We start from the raw sequence: 22,172 nt of genomic DNA, 5'->3' as shown, positions 1-22,172 counted from the left end.
GTCTCAAAATTGCCACCTTATGACACAATGGATGAATTTGAAGGTCAAGACGGCTGTTGGCTCTGTTTATCCTACTGAACCCGGCGCAACTTTTCACTGCCGGCCGATTCCAGAAGGATATGCTAGGGTGATGGTGGATGAAATAACGGAGGGATTTGAGGACCTCCATCTTGACCACCCTACCGGTGAAGGGGAGACTAGGCTGGGGTCTGCTCTGAAGACTCCATGCCTATGGCGTAAGGAGCTCATCAACCTTCCGAACTGGACGCCTCCGCCTCCTCCTCCTCCTCCGGCAAGTCAGGGCACTCCGCCTCCTCCACCGCCTCCTCCTCCGGCGAGTGAAGATTAGGGCACTCGACCGACTCCTTCTCCAGCGCGTGGCGGCACTCCACCTCCTTCTCTGCCCGCGCCGACGCGCCTGAGCAGCCAGCCTCCTCCTCCGCCTCGTCAGCAAGGGCGGAAGAGACCTGCCGCCGCTCCGGCTGCTCCGGCGCGTCGTAGTCCTTCTCCTCCGCCTCGTAAGCAAGTAAAGAAGACAACCGCTCTGTCTGCTCGGCCAACGTCTAGCAGTACAGCCAGAGGCGGGAGGACATACAGATTCGGTCCTTCTCTGAAGACTCCAGAGAAGTTACCATACGAGAGGACCCCGGAGGAGAACGCCGAGATCGCACGAACCGAAGTGGATGACTGGTTTCAAGGGTTGAAAGCAAAGAGACATCCACTTCCGGAGGAGAAGGTAGATCCGGTGAAAGCGAAGCGCACTCTGGCTGCCCTGACAAAACCACCCAAGTCTCCGCCGAAAGGAAACTATGAGCACATTATTGGAAAGGAATTTGCCGAAGCGGAGCGGTCGGGAAGTACTGTCAGTGATCAAAGGCTGAAAGAACGATGAGCTAGGAAACAAATTGCCCAACTCGGCGAACAAGCGAAGCAATCATGCCCCCCGCTCAAGGTGCCTAGCCACAACGTCGCCAATGATCCGAGGATGTTGCCCGGTTATAGAAATCTTGCAGATTACCTGCCCGAGGATGTACATTATGAACCCATGGAGGTGCAGATACAAAGATACGAGTACGGGAAGCCTCTCGTCAAAGATGAAAGATCTCTATCAACGATGATGCGAAGATTGCATGATTGGTACTTGAAAATCTATAGAGACTCTGGGGGGAGGAGTACTTTGTATGTGAAAGTTAAAAAAGGAGCATGACCTCATTGGAATTGAACTGTTGCCTGTTCCATTTGAGGAGTTCTATCAGTTTTTCAATCAATTGGCCCTCGATAAAAGAACGGTCGCCTGCTACTGTCTGTAAGTAGTACTACTTCTGTCATTAAGTCTCTCTATATAGCTCAGCTCTTTCATTGCATGTATTTATAATCATCCTCACTATATTATGCAGATTGAAGATCGCCGAATTGAAGAAAAGACAAGTCGGTGATATTGGGTTCATTAACACATATCTCATAGATGCAACTCAGGTTAAATTTCATGCCGCAGCTACCGAGGCCAACTTGCTACGATCGTTGGTAATAAATGAAAACAAAGATACAATACTCTTTCCTTACAACTTCAAGTGAGTGTTACTGTCTTGTGCATATTCGGTTTCCCTTATATATTAGTCAAGGTTATAGTAATGTAATTGATGAGTTATGCATGCGTGTGCAGTTTCCACTATATTCTCCTAGAGATTAAGCTTGAGCAGGGACTAGTAACCGTCTTAGACTCAAGACGAAAAGATCCCCAGGCTATGCAGACATGACTCAAATACTCGAGAAGTAAGTTAAATCGATCATTATCCACCATATTAGCAACTTTGTTCATTTACTGCTATATCAAGTAATTGTTTTCTTTGTCCGGCAGGGTTTGGAGAAAATTCACCAGAAAAGCTCCGGGACTGCCGAAGGAGCTGCAATTTAGACACCCGAAAGTAAGTACTATAGTAGCATGTTCCGCGCATCTACTAGTCATTCAAGCGCTAGTTTCATCAATACCATTTGACATTCTTGCTTATCAGTTTGATTGACCTCTATTTCTTGTAAAGTGGTTGTGTCAGGAACAAAAAGGGAATGATTTCTGTGGATACTACGTTTGCGAGTCCATCCGCCACATGACCTGTGAGCGGGGCTACACTGACGAACAATATGAAGTACGTAAATAACAACATTCACAATTTTATTTTATTACCATCATTTGTGTTGAGTTTCATTCATTCATATATATATGTATTGACCCCCTTCTTTAAATTAGATGTTTCGGAAGCGGGATGAACTCCTAGCACCAGCTCGCATGCGAGCAATTCAAGAGGAATTGGCGGCATTCTTTCTTGACCACGTGATCCCTGAAGACGGAGAATACTATGTGGACCCTGAGTCCGTATGATTATATTTGTAAGAGATAATTATTGTATATATGTAGCCGGTAGTGTCGGATAGATATACGAGAACTTGTTGTTCGACCAATCTCTCGGAGGAGAGGTGGTCGATATCACTTATCTCTGTATGCATATATGTTCATGACGATCTTCTGTTTTCTTCGTTTGCTTACTAGCTAGCTAGCGTGTCTAGTCCTCTCTATACGTATGTATAGTACGTAGCGTCGACTAAGCACGGACATAAGAGAGGACACTTCTCTCTATTAATTATAGCTAGCTAACACAATATATGAAACACCTAAATTAACCCCCCAAACCCCCAAACCCCCCCCCCCTTTCAAAAAAACAAAAACCCCAACCAGAGAAATGCTGACGCGTGGATGCCTATTGGTCCTGGTTGGTGCCACCAACCGGGACCAAAGGGTCTCCTGCCTGGGCTCCGCGCACAGGCCACGTGGAGGCCCATCTGTCCCGGTTCTGGATTGAACCGGGACAAAGGGACAGGGCATTAGTATCGACCCTTTAGTCCCGGTTCCAGAACCGGGACAAAAGGCCCTTACGGACCGGGACAACAGGCCCTTTTTCTACCAGTGTATGTGGCATGATCAAAGGCACTGGCCGCATTTTTTTTCAAATGCATCCTTGCGCAATTTTTGTGGGGTTCTATCTGCGATGTCACTCGGTGCAGTTGGGCACCGAGATCGTTTAGGGCGTTTCACATGTTATCATCTAGATTATCTGAACGCACCCATAGGATTACGTGGTTAGTCTTCGCAACCATGACATGGGCCCTTTGGCATACTAGAAACAAAGCTCTAATTGAAGTAAAATTCATCAAACACCCTGCTGATGCCATGTAAAAAACGGCAATTTTCTTGCAGCTATGGAAGCTTTTGAGCAAGTCAGAGGACGCATCCATCATTGAGGTGCTGATGAACAAACTCAGATCTCTTGCGTCGAGGCTTCGACGTCACAGGGTGCTCATTGATCAGCATGGAGGCCGATCTTGCGGCATGATCTACCTCACCATCGTGGCTTTTGTTTTATTCTGTTAGGCCTCGTACCTTTCGCCCTTTAGGTCTGTATCGAACCTTTTATTTTATTTTTCTACCTTTGTTGTGAACGTTGTAAAGGCTTCAGTTCGCTAAAGCATGGAGCAAAATATCCATGTCTCGGGTATGGTGGGCTTTGCCTCGAATCGAAGAGAGAGAGAGAGAGAAAACTGGGCTCCCTTATTGGTCACTTCCTTTGTTGCCAGCGCGAAAAAACTCGTCATGGGGCTGTTGGGGGCGCCAGTGGAGATGCTCTGAAGTAGTGATCTAAACGCTGGGAAGTGCATGGATGAACCCGGGTACATATGAACCCACTTCGGAAAACATATTTCTAAATGCTAAAAAAATCTAAAAATGGTTGCACGGATAAGTCTTCATGTTCTATGTGTGTGCACAAAGTTTCACGGAAAAATAACATTTTTTGTGGCGTGTGCAAAAAAATAAAAACTTATGTCGTTAAACGCTCTTTAGAAACACTGAAATTTGTCTCACTAAACGCTTTTATATTTCTTTATGGGAAATGTTTCCAGTCGGGGCACCGGCCCAACTGTTATGCCGGTCTCACGCAAGCCGCGAGATGGATTGTAATCATGCAGCCAGAAACAGCGCACCCCTTCCCTTATCTACAACACATCTCCTTCTTCCTTCTCCATCGCTCAGCTCCCCCGCCCCATCCCCACAACTCCGTTCCCCGTCCGGCACCACCGGCGTCGCCGCAACTCTGGTCCCCTGTCCCGCACCACTGCCTTCGCTGCTGCGACCCTCCTCCTCCTCCCCCCACCCCACCCTCCTACACCCTCAATCTCCCTCCTCCTTTTCCTTTCTCTATGATGGCCAACGCTCGCCCTGAATCCCATGATCCCTGATGACCATCTCTCGTCAGAGATGGACACGAGGACAAGGGGTGAGCCCTGCGCGGCTGCGATGCCGGAACCAGCATCTATTTTTGCTGCAACCTACCGGCTAAAACACTGGAAGCGGCCAGCTCAGAAGTCAGAAGCTAAAAACTGGCGAGACTAGATGCTACGAGCGGCGAGGTGGAGCTCAGCGATGAGCTTCAAATGGAGGCGATCGGTGCTGTAACCAGCGTGGATTTGAGCTGGAACCGGCCGACAAAATAGCTGCATCCAGCATGGATTTTTGCTACTAGAAACAAGGCGTGTTCCGACCGGCAATAAGCATAATGCTGAAAGCTTCAACCAGCAAGGGAAAAGGCTTCAACCGACATAAAAAAAGCTTCAACCATGAAAAATCATAAACAAAAAAAGTTTCAACCGGCGGCAAAAAAAGTTTCAACCACAGACGACGGAAGCCATGGACGAGGACGAAAAGCTGCAACCAAATCTGTTGTTTGCTACAACCGGCTTCTTTTTTTGATACAAACAGAGGATGGTTGTGGGGCACCGGCGATGACAAGTTTTGCTGCAACCGTAGTTGTTTTTTGGTACTACCGGCAATTTTTTTTTGCTACCTCCATCAAGGCAGAGCTACGACCTCGCGACAACGGGGATGATGATTTGCTACAGCCATAATCGTATTTTGATACTACTGGCGAAGTTTTTGCTACATCCATTTTCAAGCGCGACGGAGAGCACGAAAACAAGATGCTGGTGTGGGGTTGCCGCGAATTCCGATGACGAGAACTAGCAAAGAGCAGGGAGGGGAGGGGTGGTGCTGCAACCTGGAGGGAGGCGGGCAGTAGGAGAGCGTGGCCCCCGCCCCGGCGAGCTGCGTGAGATTCAGGGGGTTGCATGCGCGAGATGCGGGGAGGAGACAAGAGCGTTTCTGCGAGAGGAAGAAGGGAGCTGGGCGAACCATTTTTACCTAGATCTCACGGTCTCCGCGATTTGATCTGATGGCCCGCGCACGACCAGCCAAAACATTGGGCCGGCGCACCGGCGCAGATCACTGCCCTTTCTTTATCCTTGGTTTGGTGGTCAGCTTGATTTCTCTGTCTCTTCACTGTGACGGCCGCACTCTGAAGGAAATATGCCCTAGAGGCAATAATAATGTTATTATTTTATTTACTTATATCATGATAAATGTTTATTATTCATGCTAGAATTGTATTATCCGGAAACATAATACTTGTGTGAATACATAGACAAACTAAACGTCACTAGTATGCCTCTACTTGACTAGCTCGTTAATCAAAGATGGTTATGTTTCCTAACCATAGACATGTGTTGTCATTTGATAACGGGATCACATTATTAAGAGAATGATGTGATTGACATGACCCATTCCATTAGCTTAGCACCCGATCGTTTAGTATGTTGCTATTGCTTTCTTCATTTCTTATACATGTTCCTATGACTATGAGATTATGCAACTCCCGTTTGCCGGAGGAACACTTTGTGTGCTACCAAACGTCACAACGTAACTGGGTGATTATAAAGGAGCTCTACAGGTGTCTCCAAAGGTAAATGTTGGGTTGGCATATTTCGAGATTAGGATTTGTCACTCCGATTGTCGGAGAGGTATCTCTGGGCCCTCTCGGTAATGCACATCACATAAGCCTTGCAAGCATTGCAACTAATAAGTTAGTTGCGAGATGATGTATTACCAAACGAGTAAAGAGACTTGCCGGTAACAAGATTGAACTAGGTATTGAGATACTGACGATCGAATCTCGGGCAAGTAACATACTGATGACAAAGGGAACAACGTATGTTGTTATGCGGTCTGACCGATAAAGATCTTCGTAGAATATGTGGGAGCCAATATGAGCATCCAGGTTCCGCTATTGGTTATTGACCGGAGACGTGTCTCGGTCATGTCTACATTGTTCTCGAACCCGTAGGGTCCGCACGCTTAAGGTTTTGATGACAGTTATATTATGAGTTTATGAGTTTTGATGTACCGAAGTTAGTTTGGAGTCCCGGATGTGATCACGGACATGACGAGGAGTCTCAAAATGGTCGAGACATAAAGATTGATATATTGGAAGCCTATGTTTGGACATCGGAAGTGTTCCGGGTGAAATCGGCATTTTACCAGAGTACCGGGAGGTTACCAGAACCCCCCGGTAACCTAATGGGCCTTAATGGGCCTAGTGGTATATTGACATAAAGATTGATATATTGGACGGCTATATTCGGACACCGGAAGTGTTCCGGATGATTTCGGAGAAAACCGGAGTGCCGGAGGGTTACCGGACCCCCCCGGGAGAAGTAATGGGCCTTATGGGCCCTAGTGGAGAGAGAGGGGCGGCCAGGGTGGGCCGCGCGCCCCCTCCCCCTCTGGTCCGAATTGGACTAGGAGAGGGGGGGGGCGGCGCCCCCCTTTCCTTCTCCCTCTCCCCCTTCCTTTCCCCCTCCTAGTAGGAGTAGGAAAGAGGGGAGTCCTACTCCTACTAGGAGGAGGACTCCTCCTCCTTGGCGCGCCCTAGGGCCGGCCGGCCTCCTCCCCTTGCTCCTTTATATACGGGGGCAGGGGGCACCCCTAGACACACAAGTTGATCCACGTGATCATTTTCTTAGCCGTGTGCGGTGCCCCCTTCCACCATACTCCTCGATAATATTGTAGCGGTGCTTGGGCGAAGCCCTGCGACGGTAGAACATCAAGATCGTCACCACGCCGTCGTGCTGAAGGAACTCTTCCCCGACACTTTGCTGGATCGGAGTCCGGGGATCGTCATCGAGCTGAACATGTGCTAAGACTCGGAGGTGCCGTAGTTTCAGTGCTTGATCGGTCGGGCCATGAAGACGTACGACTACATCAACCGCGTTGTCATAATGCTTCCGCTGTCAGTCTACGAGGGTACGTAGATCACACTCTCCCCTCTAGTTGCTATGCATCACCATGATCTTGCGTGTGCGTAGGAAAATTTTGAAATTACTACGTTCCCCAACACACTCGACTTCACACCCGCATCAGCACAAACAACGGTGGGGAGGGCGACACGATGGCGGGCTGCCTCCACCGCCGCCCCTGCTCATTGCCGGAAGGCGACGACCTGCACTCCGAGATCCTCCTCTGCCTCCCCCCGCAGCCCTCCTCCCTCCCGCGCGCCTCCGCCGTCTGCAGCCGCCTCCTCTCCGACCCCGCCTTCCGCCGCCGCTTCCGCATCCACCACCGCCACAATGCTCTCCTCCTCGGCTCCTTCATCCAACACTACAGAATCACCTTCCAGCCAGCTCCCGACGCCCCCGACCGCCTCCCCCTCAAGCAATTCCGCCTGAAGCTCGACGAGCACTGCATCGCCCTCGGAAGGCGCCACGGCCTCGCGCTCTTCTTCCTCCCGATCTGGCTCCATGTTCTTGTGTGGGACCCCGTCGCCGGCCACCAGCTTCGCCTGGCCGTTCCCCCGGATTTCGAGTTCCACGGGGTGGAGGGTGATATCAGCGGGGCGGTGCTTCGCGCCGCCGGAGATGTCGACCACTTTCGGGTGGTCCTGGTAGGCAGCGACGGGGAGCAGCCTAGAATAGCGCTCGCCTGCGTTTACTCGTCGGAGACGGGCATATGGGGTGACTGCCTCTCGGCACCGATTCCATCCGAGGGTTTGTTCATTTTCAGGGGCCAGCCCGCTATGCTGGCAGGGGATCGCCTTCACTGGTCTATTACCGTGGCAGGATCAAGAAGTATCCTGAGGTTTGATTTGGATACGCAGAGCCTGGATCTTAGGTTGCTGCCAGGGGATTATTACACCCCGTGTCGGTGTCAAAACCGGCGGATCTCGGGTAGGGGGTCCCGAACTGTGCGTCTAAGGCGGATGGTAACAGGAGGCAGGGGACACGATGTTTACCCAGGTTCAGACCCTCTTGATGGAGGTAATACCCTACGTCCTGCTTGATTGTTCTTGATGATATGAGTATTACAAGAGTTGATCTACCACAAGATCATAGAGGCTAAACCCTAGAGGCTAGCCTATAGCATGATTGTATGTTGTCCTACGGACTAAACCCTCCGATTTATATAGACATCGGAGGGGGCTAGGGTTACACAAAGTCGGTTACAAGGAAGGAGATCTACATATCCGTATTGCCTAGCTTGCCTTCCACGTCAAGGAGAGTCCCATCCGGACACGGGACGAAGTCTTCAATCTTGTATCTTCATAGTCCAACAGTGCGTCCAAAGGATATAGTCCGGTTGTCCAGAGACCCCCTAATCCAGGACTCCCTCAGTAGCCCCTAAACCAGGCTTCAATGACGATGAGTCCGGCGCGTAGTATTGTCTTCGGCATTGCAAGGCGGGTTCCTCCTCCGAATACTCCATAGAAGATTTTGAACACCAGAATAGTGTCCGGCTCTGCAAAACAAGTTCCACATACTACCACAGAGAGAATAATATTTCCACAAATCTAATCCACTGACGCGTTCTGACAGCACGACATCATGTCATGGCTCGGTCATTATTTGAACCGTTTTTCTCGACCAGCACCGCACATAACATGGGGCGGTTTTCTCGACACGTCTTGTCAAAGCAGAGATCGTGTACCCCTTATTACGGGATTCTCATCAATATGGACGTGGGTAACCCAACCGCGCCATCATTCACGGCGCCTGGGGAATAAGCGGTTTTACCAGGCAAGTGGGGAGACACATCGCCTCTTTCGCCCTTATAAAGGGACAAGGATTTACCCCCTTTTACCCATGCCTTCTACCTCCTCGCTAATCCATTCTCACGCACTCGAGCTCCAGCGCCCAAGCTCGCGTCCTACTTCTCAAACCACTCCAAGCATGTCCGGAGCAGGAGGCAAGTGGATGGTCTCCTCCGTCACGGAGGAGAACATCGCAAAGTTGCGGGCAGCCGGATACCTGGCCGCGGATATCGCGCACCGGCTGCCAGACGTAGGGAAGATCGTCCCTACGCCCGAACCCCATGAGAGGGTAGTTTTTTTTTATCCATTTCATCCGCGGACTGGGATTTCTCCTCCACCCATTTGTCCGCGGGCTCATGTTTTACTACGGGCTGGATTTTCATGATCTGGCCCCCAATTTCATCCTCAACATCTCGGCGTTTATCGTCGTGTGCGAGGCGTTCCTCCGCATCAGGCCCCACTTCGGCCTATGGCTGAAAACCTTCAATGTTAAATCGAAGGTGGTGGGTGGCCAGCAAGCAGAGTGCGGAGGCGCCATGGTGGGCAAGATGCCTAACGTCACCTGGCTCGAGGGCACCTATGTGGATACCATAATGAAGGAAATATGCCCTAGAGGCAATAATAAAGTTATTATTTATTTCCTTATATCATGATAAATGTTTATTATTCATGCTAGAATTGTATTAACCGGAAACATAATACATGTGTGAATACATAGACAAACAGTATGTCACTAGTATGCCTCTACTTGACTAGCTTGTTGAATCAAAGATGGTTAAGTTTCCTAGCCATAGACAGGAGTTGTCATTTGATTAACGGGATCACATCATTAGAGAATGATGTGATTGACTTGACCCATTCCGTTAGCATAGCACTTGATCATTTAGTTTGTTGCTATTGCTTTCTTCATGACTTATACATGTTCCTATGACTATGAGATTATGCAACTCCCGTTTACCGGAGGAACACTTTGTGTGCTACCAAACGTCACAACGTAACTGGGTGATTATAAAGGTGCTCTACAGGTGTCTCCAAAGGTAAATGTTCGGTTGGCATATTTCGAGATTAGGATTTGTCACTCCGATTGTCGGAGAGGTATCTCTGGGCCCTCTCGGTAATGCACATCACATAAGCCTTGCAAGCATTGCAACTAATGAGTTAGTTGCGGGATGATGTGTTACGAAACGAGTAAACAGACTTGCCGGTAACGAGATTGAACTAGGTATTGAGATACCGACGATCGAATCTCGGGCAAGTAACATACCGATGACAAAGGGAACAACGTATGTTGTTATGCGGTTTGACCGATAAAGATCTTCGTAGAATATGTAGGAGCCAATATGAGCATCCAGGTTCCGCTATTGGTTATTTACCGGAGACATGTCTCGGTCATGTCTATATAATTCTCGAACCCGTAGGGTCCGCACGCTTAAAGTTCGATGACGGTTATATTATGAGTTTATGTGTTTTGATGTACCGAAGGAGTTCGGAGTCCTGGATGAGATCGGGGACATGACGAGGAGTCTCGAAATGGTTGAGACGTAAAGATCGATATATTGGACGACTATATTCGGACATCGGAAAGGTTCCGATTGATTCGGGTATTTTCGGGAGTTCCAGGGAGTTACGGGAATTCGTATTGGGCCTTAATGGGCCATACGGGAAAGGAGAGAAAGGCCTCAAAAGGTGGCCGCACCCCTCCCCATGGGCTGGTCCGAATTGGACTAGGGAGGGGGGGGCGCCCCCTTCCTTCCTTCTCCTTTTCCCTTCCCTTTCCTTCCCTCCTACTCCTACTACTTGGAAGGGCTCCTAGTTCTATTAGGAAAGGGGGAATCCTACTCCCGGTGGGAGTAGGACTCCCCTAGGGCGCGCCATAGAGAGGGCCGGCCCTCCCCCTCCTCCACTCCTTTATATACGGGGGTAGGGGGCACCCCAAAGGGACAACAATTGATCTCTTGATCTCTTAGCCGTGTGCGGTGCCCCCCTCCACCATAATCCACCTCGATCATATCGTAGCGGTGCTTAGGCGAAGCCCTGCGTCGGTAGAACATCATCATCGTCACCACGCCTTCGTGCTGACGAAACTCTCCCTCAACACTCGGCTGGATCGGAGTTCGAGGGACGTCATCGAGTTGAACATGTGCAGAACTCGGAGGTGACGTGGGTTCGGTACTTGATCGGTTGGATCGTGAAGATGTATGACTACATCAACCGCGTTGTGCTAACTCTTCCGCTTTCGGTCTACGAGGGTATGTGGACAACACTCTCCCCTCTCGTTGCTATACATCACCATGATCTTGCATGTGCGTAGGAAAATTTTGAAATTACTACGTTCCCCAACAGTGGCATCCGAGCCAGGTTTTATGCGTTGATGTAATATGCATGAGTAGAACACAAGTGAGTTGTGGGCGATATAAGTCATACTGCTTACCAGCATGTCACACTTTGGTTCGGCGGTATTGTTGGATGAAGCGGCCCGGACCGACATTACGCGTACGCTTACGCGAGACTGGTTCTACCGACGTGCTTTGCACACAGGTGGCTGGCGGGTGTCAGTTTCTCCAACTTTAGTTGAACCGAGTGTGCATACGCCCGGTCCTTGCGAAGGTTAAAACAACACCAATTTGACAAACTATCGTTGTGGTTTTGATGCCTAGGTAAGAACGGTTCTTGCTCAACCCGTAGCAGCCATGTAAAACTTGCAACAACAAAGTAGAGGACGTCTAACTTGTTTTTGCAGGGCATGTTGTGATGTGATATGGTCAAGACATGATGATATATAAGTTGTTGTATGAGATGATCATGTTTTTCTGAAGTTATCGGCAACAGGCAAAAGCCGTATGGTTATCTCTCTATTGCATAAGATGCAAGCGCCAAATAATTGCTTTACTTTATCGCTATGCGATAGCAATAGTTGCAAGAGCAATTGTTGGCGAGACAACCATGTGACGACACATTGATATAGATCAAGATGATGGAGATCATGGTGTCATGCCGGTGACGATGGAGATCATGATGATGCTTTGGAGATGGAGATCAAAGGCACAAGATGATGATGGCCATATCATGTCACATATTATGATTGCATGTGATGTTTATCTTTTATACATCTTATTTTTCTTAGTTCGGCGGTAGCTTTATAAGATAATCTCTCACTAAATTATCAAGGTATAAGTGTTCTCCCTGAGTATGCACTGTTGCGAAAGTTCTTCGTGCTGAGACACCACGTGATGATCGGGTGTGATAGGCTCTACGTTCAAATACAGCGGGTGCAAAACAGTTGCACACATGGAATACTCAGGTTAAACTTGATGAGCCTAGTATATAACAGATATGGCCTCGGAACACGGAGACCGAAAGGTCGAGCGTGAATCATCTAGTAGATATGATCAACATAGTGATGTTCACCATTGAAACTACTCCATCTCACGTGATGATCGGACATGGTTTAGTTGATATGGATCACGTGATCACTTAGAAGATTAGAGGGATGTCTGTCTAAGTGGGAGTTCTTAAGTAATATGATTAATTGAACTTAAATTTATCATGAACTTAGTCCTGGTAGTATTAGCATATCTATGTTGTAGATCAAAAGCTCACGTTTAGCTCCCCTGTTTTATTTTTGATATGTTCCTAGAGAAAACTAAGTTGAAATATGTTAGTAGCAAGGATGCGGATTGGATCCGTGATCTGAGGTTTATCCTCATTGCTGCACATAAGAATTATGTCCTTAATGCACCGCTAGGTGACAGACCTATTGCAGGAGCAGATGCAGACGTCATGAACGTTTGGCTAGCTCAATATGATGACTAATTGATAGTTTAGTGCACCATGCTTAACAGCTTAGAATCGGGACTTCAAAGACGTTTTGAATGTCATGGATCATATGGGTGTTCCAGGAGTTGAAGTTAATATTTCAAGCAAATACCCGAGTTGAGAGATATCAAGTCTCCAACAAGTTCTATAGCTAAAAGATGGAGGAGAATACCTCAAGCAGTGAGCATGTGTTCAGGTTGTCTGGGTACTACAATCGCTTGAATCAAGTGGGAGTTAATCTTCCAGATAAAATAGTGATTGACAGAATTCTCTAGTCACCATTACCAAGTTAGTAGAACTTCGTGATGAACTATAGTATGCAAGGGATGATGAAAACGATTCCCGGGCTTTTCATGATGATGAAATCGATGAAGGTAGAAATCAAGAAAGAGCATCAAGTGTTGATGATTAATAAGACCACTATTTTTAAGAAAAGGGCAAAGGGAAAGAAAGGAAACTTCAAGAAGAACGGCAAGCAAGTTGCTGCTCAAGTGAAGAAGCCCAAGTCTGGTCCTAATCCTGAGACTAAGTGCTTCTACTGCAAAGGGACTGGTCACTGGAAGCAGAACTACCCCAAGTATTTGGCGGATAAGAAGGATGGCAAAGTGAACAAAGGTATATTTGATATACAGATTATTGATGTGTATTTTACTAGTGTTCGTAGCAACCCCTCAGTATTTGATACTGGTTCAGTTGCTAAGAGTAGTAACTCGAAACGGGAGTTGCAGAATGAATAGAGACTAGTTAAGGGTGAAGTGACGATGTGTGTTGGAAGTGGTTCCAAGATTGATATGATCATCGTCGCACACTCCCTATACTTTCGGCATTAGTGTTGAACCTAAATACGTGTTATTTGGTGTTTGTGTTGAGCATGAATATGATTTGATCATGTTTATTGCAATACGTTTATTCATTTAAGTAAGAGAATAAATTGTTGTTTTGTTTACATGAATAAAACCTTCTATGGTCATACACCGAATGAAAATGGTTTGTTGGATCTCGATCGTGGTGATACACATTCTCATAATATTGAAGCCAAAAGATGCAAAGTTAATAATAATAGTGCAACTTATTTGTGGCACTGCCGTTTAGGTCATATTGGTGTAAAGCGCATGAAGAAAATCCATGCTGATGGGCTTTTGGAATCACTTGATTATGACTCAGTTGATGCTTGCGAACCATGCCTCATGGGCAAGATGACTAAGACTCCGTTCTCCAGAACAATGGAGCGAGCAACAGATTTGTTGGAAATCATACATACTGATGTATGTGGTCTGATGAATATTGAGGCTCGCGGCAGGTATCATTATTTTCTAATCTTCACAGATGATTTGAGCAGATATGAGTATATCTACTTGATGAAACACAAGTCTGAAATATTTGAAAAGTTCAAAGAATTTCAGAGTGAAGTGGAGAATCATCGTAACAAGAGAATAAAGTTTCTACGATCTGACCGCAGAGACAAATATTTGAGTTACGAGTTTGGTCTTCAAATAAAACAATGTGAAATAGTTTCACAAAATTGTGCCACCTGGAACACCACAGCATAATGGTGTGTCTGAACATCATAACCGTACTATTATTGGATATAGTGCAATCTATCATGTTTCTTACCGATTAACCACTATAGTTTTGAGGTTATGCATTAGAGACAACTACATTCACGTTAAATAGGGCACCATCTAAATCCGTTGAGACGACACTGTATGAACTATGGTTTGGCAAGAAACCTAAGCTGTCGTTTCTTAAAGTTTGAGGTTGCAATGCTTATGTGAAAAAGTTTCAACCTAATAAGCTCAAACCCAAATCGGAGAAGTGCATCTTCATAGTATACCCAAAAAGAAAATGTTGGGTACACCTTCTATCATAGATCCGAAGGCAAGATATTCATTGCTGAGAATGGATCCTTTCTAGAGGAGTTTCTCTCGAAAGAAGTGAGTGGGAGGAAAGTAGAACTTGATGAGGTAACTGTACCTGCTCCCTTATTGGAAAGTAGTTCATCACAGAAATCTGTTCCTGTGACTACTACACCCATTAGTGAGGAAGCTAATGATGATGATCATGTAACTTCAGATCAAGTTACTACCGAACCTCGTAGGTAAACCAGAGTGAGATCCGCACCAAAGTGGTACGGTAATCCTGTTCTGGAGGTCATGTTACTTGACCATGACGAGCCTACGAACTATGAGGAAGCAATGATGAGCCCAGATTCCGCGAAATGGCTTGAGGCCATGAAATCTGAGATGAGATCCATGTATGAGAACAAAGTATGGACTTTGATTGACTTGCCCAATGACCGGCGAGCCATTGAGATTAAATGGATCTTCAAGAGGAAGACGGACGCTGATAGTAGTGTTACTATCTACAAAGCTAGAATTGTCGCAAAAACATTTTCGACAAGTTCAAGGTGTTGACTACGATGAGAGTTTCTCACTCGTATCTATGCTTAAGTCTGTCCGAATCATGTTAGCAATTGCCGCATTTTATGAAATCTGGCAAATGGATAAACAAAACTGTATTCCTTAATGGATTTATTAAAGAAGAGTTGTATATGATGCAACCAGAAGGTTTTGTCAATCCTAAAGGTACTAATAAAATATGCAAGCTCCAGCAATCCATCTATGGACTGGTGCAAGCATCTCGGAGTTGGAATATACGCTTTGATAAGTTGATCAAAGCATATAGTTTTATACAGAATTGCGGTGAAGCCTGTATTTACAAGAAAGTGAGTGGGAGCACTACATCATTTCTGATAAGTATATGTGTATGACATATTGTTGATCGGAAATAATGTAGAATTATTCTGCAAAGCATAAAGGAGTGTTTGAAAGGAGTTTTTTTTTAAAGAAAGACCTCGGTGAAGCTGCTTACATATTGAGCGTCAAGATCTATAGAGATAGATCAAGACGCTTGATAAGTTTTTCAATGAGTACATACCTTGACAAGATTTTGAAGTAGTTCAAAATGGAACAGTCAAAGAAAGAGTTCTTGCCTGTGTTATAAGGTGTGAAACTAAGTAAGACTCAAAACCCGACCACGGGTGAAGATAGAGAGAGAATGAAAGTCATTCCCTATGCCTCAGCCGTAGGTTCTATAAAGTATGTCATGCTGTATACCAGACCTATTGTATACCTTGCCCTGTGTTTGGCACGGGAGTACAATAGTGATCTAGGAGTAGATCACCAGACATTGGTCAAAATTATCCTTAGTGGAATAAGGATATGTTTCTCGATTATGGAGGTGACAAAAGGTTCGTCGTGACGGGTTACGTCGATGCAAGTTTTGACACTGATCCAGATGACTCAAAGTCTCAATCTGGATACATATTGAAAGTGGGAGCAATTAGCTAGAGTAGCTCCGTGCAGAGCATTGTTGACATAGAAATTTGCAAAATACATATGGATCTGAATGTGGCAGACCCGTTGACTAAACTTCCCTCACAAGAAAAACATGATCACACCTTAGTACTCTTTGGGTATTAATCACATAGCGATGTGAACTAGATTATTGACTCTAGTAAACCCTTTGGGTGTTGCTCACATGACGATGTGAACTATGGGTGTTAATCACATGGTGATGTGAACTATTGATGTTAAATCACATGGCGATGTGAACTAGATTATTGACTCTAGTGCAAGTGGGAGACTGAAGGAAATATGCCCTAGAGGCAATAATAAAGTTATTATTTATTTCCTTATCTCATGATAAATGTTTATTATTCATGCTAGAATTGTATTAACCGGAAACATAATAAATGTGTGAATACATAGACAAATAGAGTGTCACTATTATGCCTCTACTTGACTAGCTCGTTGAATCAAAGATGGTTAAGTTTCGTAGCCATATACATGAGTTGTCATTTGATTAACGGGATCACATCATTAGAGAATGATGTGATTGACTTGACCCATTCCGTTAGCATAGCACTTGATCGTTTAGTTTGTTGCTATTGCTTTCTTCATGACTTATACATGTTCCTATGACTATGAGATTATGCAACTCCCGTTTACCGGAGGAACACTTTGTGTGCTACCAAACGTCACAACGTAACTGGGTGATTATAAAGGTGCTCTACAGGTGTCTCCGAAGTTACTTGTTGGGTTGGCGTATTTCGAGATTAGGATTTGTCACTCCCATTGTCGGAGAGGTATCTCTAGGCCCACTCGGTAATGCACATCACTATAAGCCTTGCAAGCATTGCAACTAATGAGTTAGTTGCGGGATGATGTGTTACGAAACGAGTAAACAGACTTGCCGGTAACGAGATTGAACTAGGTATTGAGATACCGATGATCGAATCTCGGGCAAGTAACATACCGATGACAAAGGGAACAACGTATGTTGTTATGCGGTTTGACCGATAAAGATCTTCGTAGAATATGTAGGAGCCAATATGAGCATCCAGGTTCCGCTATTGGTTATTTACCGGAGACGTGTCTTGGTCATGTCTACATAGTTCTCGAACCCGTAGGGTCCGCACGCTTAAAGTTCGATGACGGTTATATTATGAGTTTATGTGTTTTGATGTACCGAAGGAGTTCGGAGTCCTGGATGAGATCGGGGACATGACGAGGAGTCTCGAAATGGTCGAGACGTAAAGATCGATATATTGGACGACTATATTCGGACATCGGAAAGGTTCCGATTGATTCGGGTATTTTCGGGAGTACCGGGGAGTTACGGGAATTCGTATTGGGCCTTAATGGGCCATACGGGAAAGGAGAGAAAGGCCTCAAAGGGTGGCCGCACCCCTCCCCATGGGCTGGTCCGAATTGGACTAGGGAGGGGGGGCGCCCCCTTCCTTCCTTCTCCTTTTCCCTTCCCTTTCCTTCCCTCCTACTCCTACTACTTGGAAGGGCTCCTAGTTCTACTAGGAAAGGGGGAATCCTACTCTCGGTGGGAGTAGGACTCCCCTAGGGCGCGCCATAGAGAGGGCCAGCCCTCCCCTCCTCCACTCCTTTATATACGGGGGCAGGGGCACCCCAAAGGGACAACAATTGATCTCTTGATCTCTTAGCCGTGTTCGGTGCCCCCTCCACCATAATCCACCTCGATCATATCGTAGCGGTGCTTAGGCGAAGCCCTGCGTTGGTAGAACATCATCATCGTCACCACGTCGTCGTGCTGACAAAACTCTCCCTCAAAACTCGGCCGGATCGGAGTTCGAGGGACGTCATCGAGTTGAACATGTGCAGAACTCGGAGGTGCCGTGCGTTCGGTACTTGATCGGTCGGATCGTGAAGACGTACGACTACATCAACCGTGTTGTGCTAACGCTTCCGCTTTCGGTCTACGAGGGTACATGGACAACACTCTCCCCTCTCGTTGCTATACATCACCATGATCTTGCCTGTGCGTAGGATTTTTTTTGAAATTACTACGTTCCCCAACACATAAAGGGGTGGCAATCGGGGTGGTTCTACATCACCGAGCCGCGCGACCCCAACTGGGTGGCGGCCCCCAAATTTTGATCCGGAATACCCACTTGGCTCACCTCCTAGAAAGAGAAGGGCCTATCCTGGGGTTCTTTGGTAGAGTTGACCGGACTCCAGACCTGCATCCGGAACATGACGAGCAAGAAAATCAAGCTCGTCAATGTGGTCCAGGTCATGCTCTTCCGCCGGATCCTCCCGTGTCAACGACGGGCATTCGATTTGTGGGAGTTCGACTCGGCCAAGCACCAGACGTTGCGAGAGCTCTATGACACGACACACGAGGACGTCTGGAGGGTGCTATTCAAGGGCGCCGAGGTACCTCCTTCCCTCACCGAGGACCGCAGACTCAGCGCAAAGCGCCACGCCAATCCGGTAAGTTTTTATATCTCTTAGGGTATTTATTTGCCCCGGTTTAGTCATATGCAGGATCTAAGCTTCTATGTCATAAACAGGACTGGATAAAGACAGCGGAGCAGCTTGATTGCCCAGCCCCCCCCTGCCCAAAGATCCTGCAGGCACTCTCCTAACGGAGATGCTGACTCCGGCACCTTACGAGGTGCCTGTTGGGGAACGTAGTAATTTCAAAATTTTCCTACGCACACGCAAGATCATGGTGATGCATAGCAACGAGAGGGGAGAGTGTAATCTATGTACCCTCGTAGACCGACAGCGGAAGCGTTATGATAACGCGGATGATGTAGTCATACGTCTTCACAGCCCGATCGATCAAGCACCGAAACTACGGCACCTCCGAGTTCTAGCACACGTTCAGCTCGATGACGATCCCCGGACTCCGATCCAGCAAAGTATCGGGGAAGAGTTCCGTCAGCACGACGGCGTGGTGACGATCTTGATGTTCTACTGTCGCAGGGCTTCGCCTAAGCACCTCTACAATATTATCGAGGATTATGGTGGAGGGGGGCACCGCGCACGGCTAAGAGAACGATCATGAAGATCAACTTGTGTCTCTAGGGGTGCCCCCTGCCCCCGTATATAAAGGAGCAAGGGGGGGTGCAGCCGGCTCTAGGAGGAGGCGTGCCGGAGGAGTCCTACTCCTACCGGGAGTAGGACTCCCCCCTTTCCCTAGTTGGATTAGGACTTGGGGGGAAGGAGGAGAGGGAAGAAAGGAAATGGGGGGCGCCGCCCCCCCTCCTTGTCCAATTCGGACTTGGGGGGGGGGGACGCGCGGCAGCCCCTAGGCCTCCATCCTCTTCCTCCACTAGGCCCATTAAGGCCCATTAGGTTACCGGGGGGTTTCGGTAACCTCCCGGTACTCCGGTAAAATGCCGATTTCACCCGGAACACTTCCGATGTCCAAACATAGGCTTCCAATATATCAATCTTTATGTCTCAAACATTTCAAGACTCCTCGTCATGTCCGTGATCTCATCCGGGACTCCGAACTCCTTCGGTACATCAAAACTTATAAACTCATAATATAACTATCATCGAAACCTTAAGCGTGCGGACCCTACGGGTTCGAGAACAATGTAGACATGACCGAGACATGTCTCCGGTCAATAACCAATAGCGGAACCTAGATGCTCATATTGGCTCCCACATATTCTACGAAGATCTTTATCGGTCAGACCGCATAACAACATACGGTGTTCCCTTTGTCATCGGTATGTTACTTGCCCGAGATTCGATCGTCGGTATCTTAATACCTAGTTCAATCTCGTTACCGGCAAGTCTCTTTACTCATTCCGTAATACATCATCTCACAACTAACTCATTAGTTGCAATGCTTGCAAGGCTTATGTGATGTGCTTTACCGAGAGGGCCCAGAGATACCTCTTCGACAATCGGAGTGACAAATCCTAATCTCGAAATACGCCAACCCAACATGTACCTTTGGAGACACCTGTAGAGCTCCTTTATAATCACCCAGTTACGTTGTGACATTTGGTAGCACACAAAGTGTTCCTCCGGCAAACGGGAGTTGCATAATCTCATAGTCATAGGAACATGTATAAGTCATGAAGAAAGCAATAGCAACATACTAAACGATCAGGTGCTAAGCTAATGGAATGGGTCATGTCAATCACATCATTCTTCTAATGATGTGATCCCGTTAATCAAATAACAACTCTTTTGTTCATGGTTAGGAAACATAACCATCTTCGATTAACGAGCTAGTCAAGTAGAGGCATACTAGTGACACTCTGTTTGTCTATGTATTCACACATGTATTATGTTTCCGGTTAATACAATTCTAGCATGAATAATAAACATTTATCATGATATAAGGAAATAAATAATAACTTTATTATTGCCTCTAGGGCATATTTCCTTCAGTCTCCCACTTGCACTAGAGTCAATAATCTAGTTCACATCGCCATGTGATTCAACACTAATAGTTCACATCACCATGTGATTAACACCCATAGTTCACATCGTCATGTGACCTATACCCAAAGGGTTTACTAGAGTCAGTAATCTAGTTCACATCATTTATGTGATTAACACCCAAAGAGTACTAAGGTGTGATCATGTTTTGCTTGTGAGATAATTTTAGTAACGGGTCTGTCACATACAGATCCGTAAGTATTTTGCGAATTCTATGTCTAAAATGCTCTGTGCGGAGCTACTCTAGCTAATTGCTCCCACTTTCAATATGTATCTAGATCGAGACTTAGAGTCATCCAGATCTGTGTCAAAACTTGCATCGACGTAACTTTTTACGACGAACCTTTTGTCACCTCCATAATTGAGAAATATTTCCTTCTTCCACTAAGGATAATTTTGACCGCTGTCCAGTGATCTATTCTTAGATCACTATTGTACTCCCTTGCTTAACACAGTGTAGGGTATACAATAGATCTGGTACACAGCATGGCATACTTTATAGAACCTATGGCTGAGGCATAGGGAATGACTTTCATTCTTTTTCTATCTTCTGTCGTGGTCGGGCTTTGAGTCTTACTCAATTTCACACCTTGTAACACATCCAAGAACTCTTTCTTTGACTGTTCCATTTTTGAACTACTTCAAAAATATTGTCAAGGTATGTACTCATTGAAAAAACTTATCAAGCGTCTTGATCTATCTCTATAGATCTTGATGCTTAATATGTAAGCAGCTTCATCGAGGTCTTTCTTTTGAAAAACTTCTTTCAAAACACTCCTTTATGCTTTGCAGAATAATTCTACATTATTTCCGATCAACAATATGTCATTCACATATACTTATCAGAAATGCTGTAGTGCTCCCACTCACTTTCTTGTAAATACAGGCTTCACCGCAAGTCTGTATAAAACTATATGCTTTGATCATCTCATCAAAGCGCATATTCCAACTCCGCGATGCTTGCACCAGTCCATAAATGGATCGCTGGAGCTTGCACATTTTGTTAGCACCTTTAGGATTGACAAAACCTTCTGGTTGTATCATATACAACTCTTCTTTAATAAATTCGTTAAGGAATGTAGTTTTGTTTATTCATTTGCCGGATTTCATAAAATGCGGCAATTGCTAACATGATTCGGATAGACTTAAGCATAGATACGAGTGAGAAACTCTCATCATAGTCAACACCTTGAACTTGTCGAAAACCTTTTTGTGACAATTCTAGCTTTGTAGATAGTAACACTACTATCAGCGTCCGTCTTCCTCTTGAAGATCCATTTAATCTCAATGGCTCGCCGATCATTGGGCAAGTCAATCAAAGTCCATACTTTGTTCTCATACACGGATCTCATCTCAGATTTCATGGCCTCAAGCCATTTCGCGGAATCTGGGCTCATCATCGCTTCCTCATAGTTCGTAGGCTCGTCATGGTCAAGTAACATAACATCTAGAACAGGATTACCGTACCACTCTGGTGTGGATCTCACTCTGATTTACCTACAAGGTTTCGGTAGTAACTTGATCTGAAGTTACATGATCATCATCATTAGCTTCCTCACTAATCGGTCTAGTAGTCACAGGAACAGATTTCTGTGATGAACTACTTTCC

General features: G+C 46.3%; 1 protein-coding gene across 1 annotated transcript in view; it reads left to right on the top strand.

The window, feature by feature from the left end:
* The first annotated feature begins 7,328 nt into the window (after positions 1–7,328).
* The window catches only part of LOC125516482 (uncharacterized), a 53,722-nt gene continuing 38,878 nt past the window's right edge, over positions 7,329–22,172 (top strand). Inside the window, exon 1 of the mRNA XM_087529689.1 lies at positions 7,329–8,080. Within this exon, the coding sequence (XP_087385815.1) occupies positions 7,329–8,080 (752 nt within the window). The remainder of the gene's footprint in view (positions 8,081–22,172) is intronic.

The sequence above is a fragment of the Triticum urartu genome, chromosome 6A (assembly GCF_056163025.1).
Source record: "Triticum urartu cultivar PI428250 chromosome 6A, HENAU_Tu73, whole genome shotgun sequence".
In the NCBI taxonomy this organism is placed as follows: Eukaryota; Viridiplantae; Streptophyta; class Magnoliopsida; order Poales; family Poaceae; genus Triticum; species Triticum urartu.
This window is presented reverse-complemented; position numbering and strand designations above follow the sequence as displayed.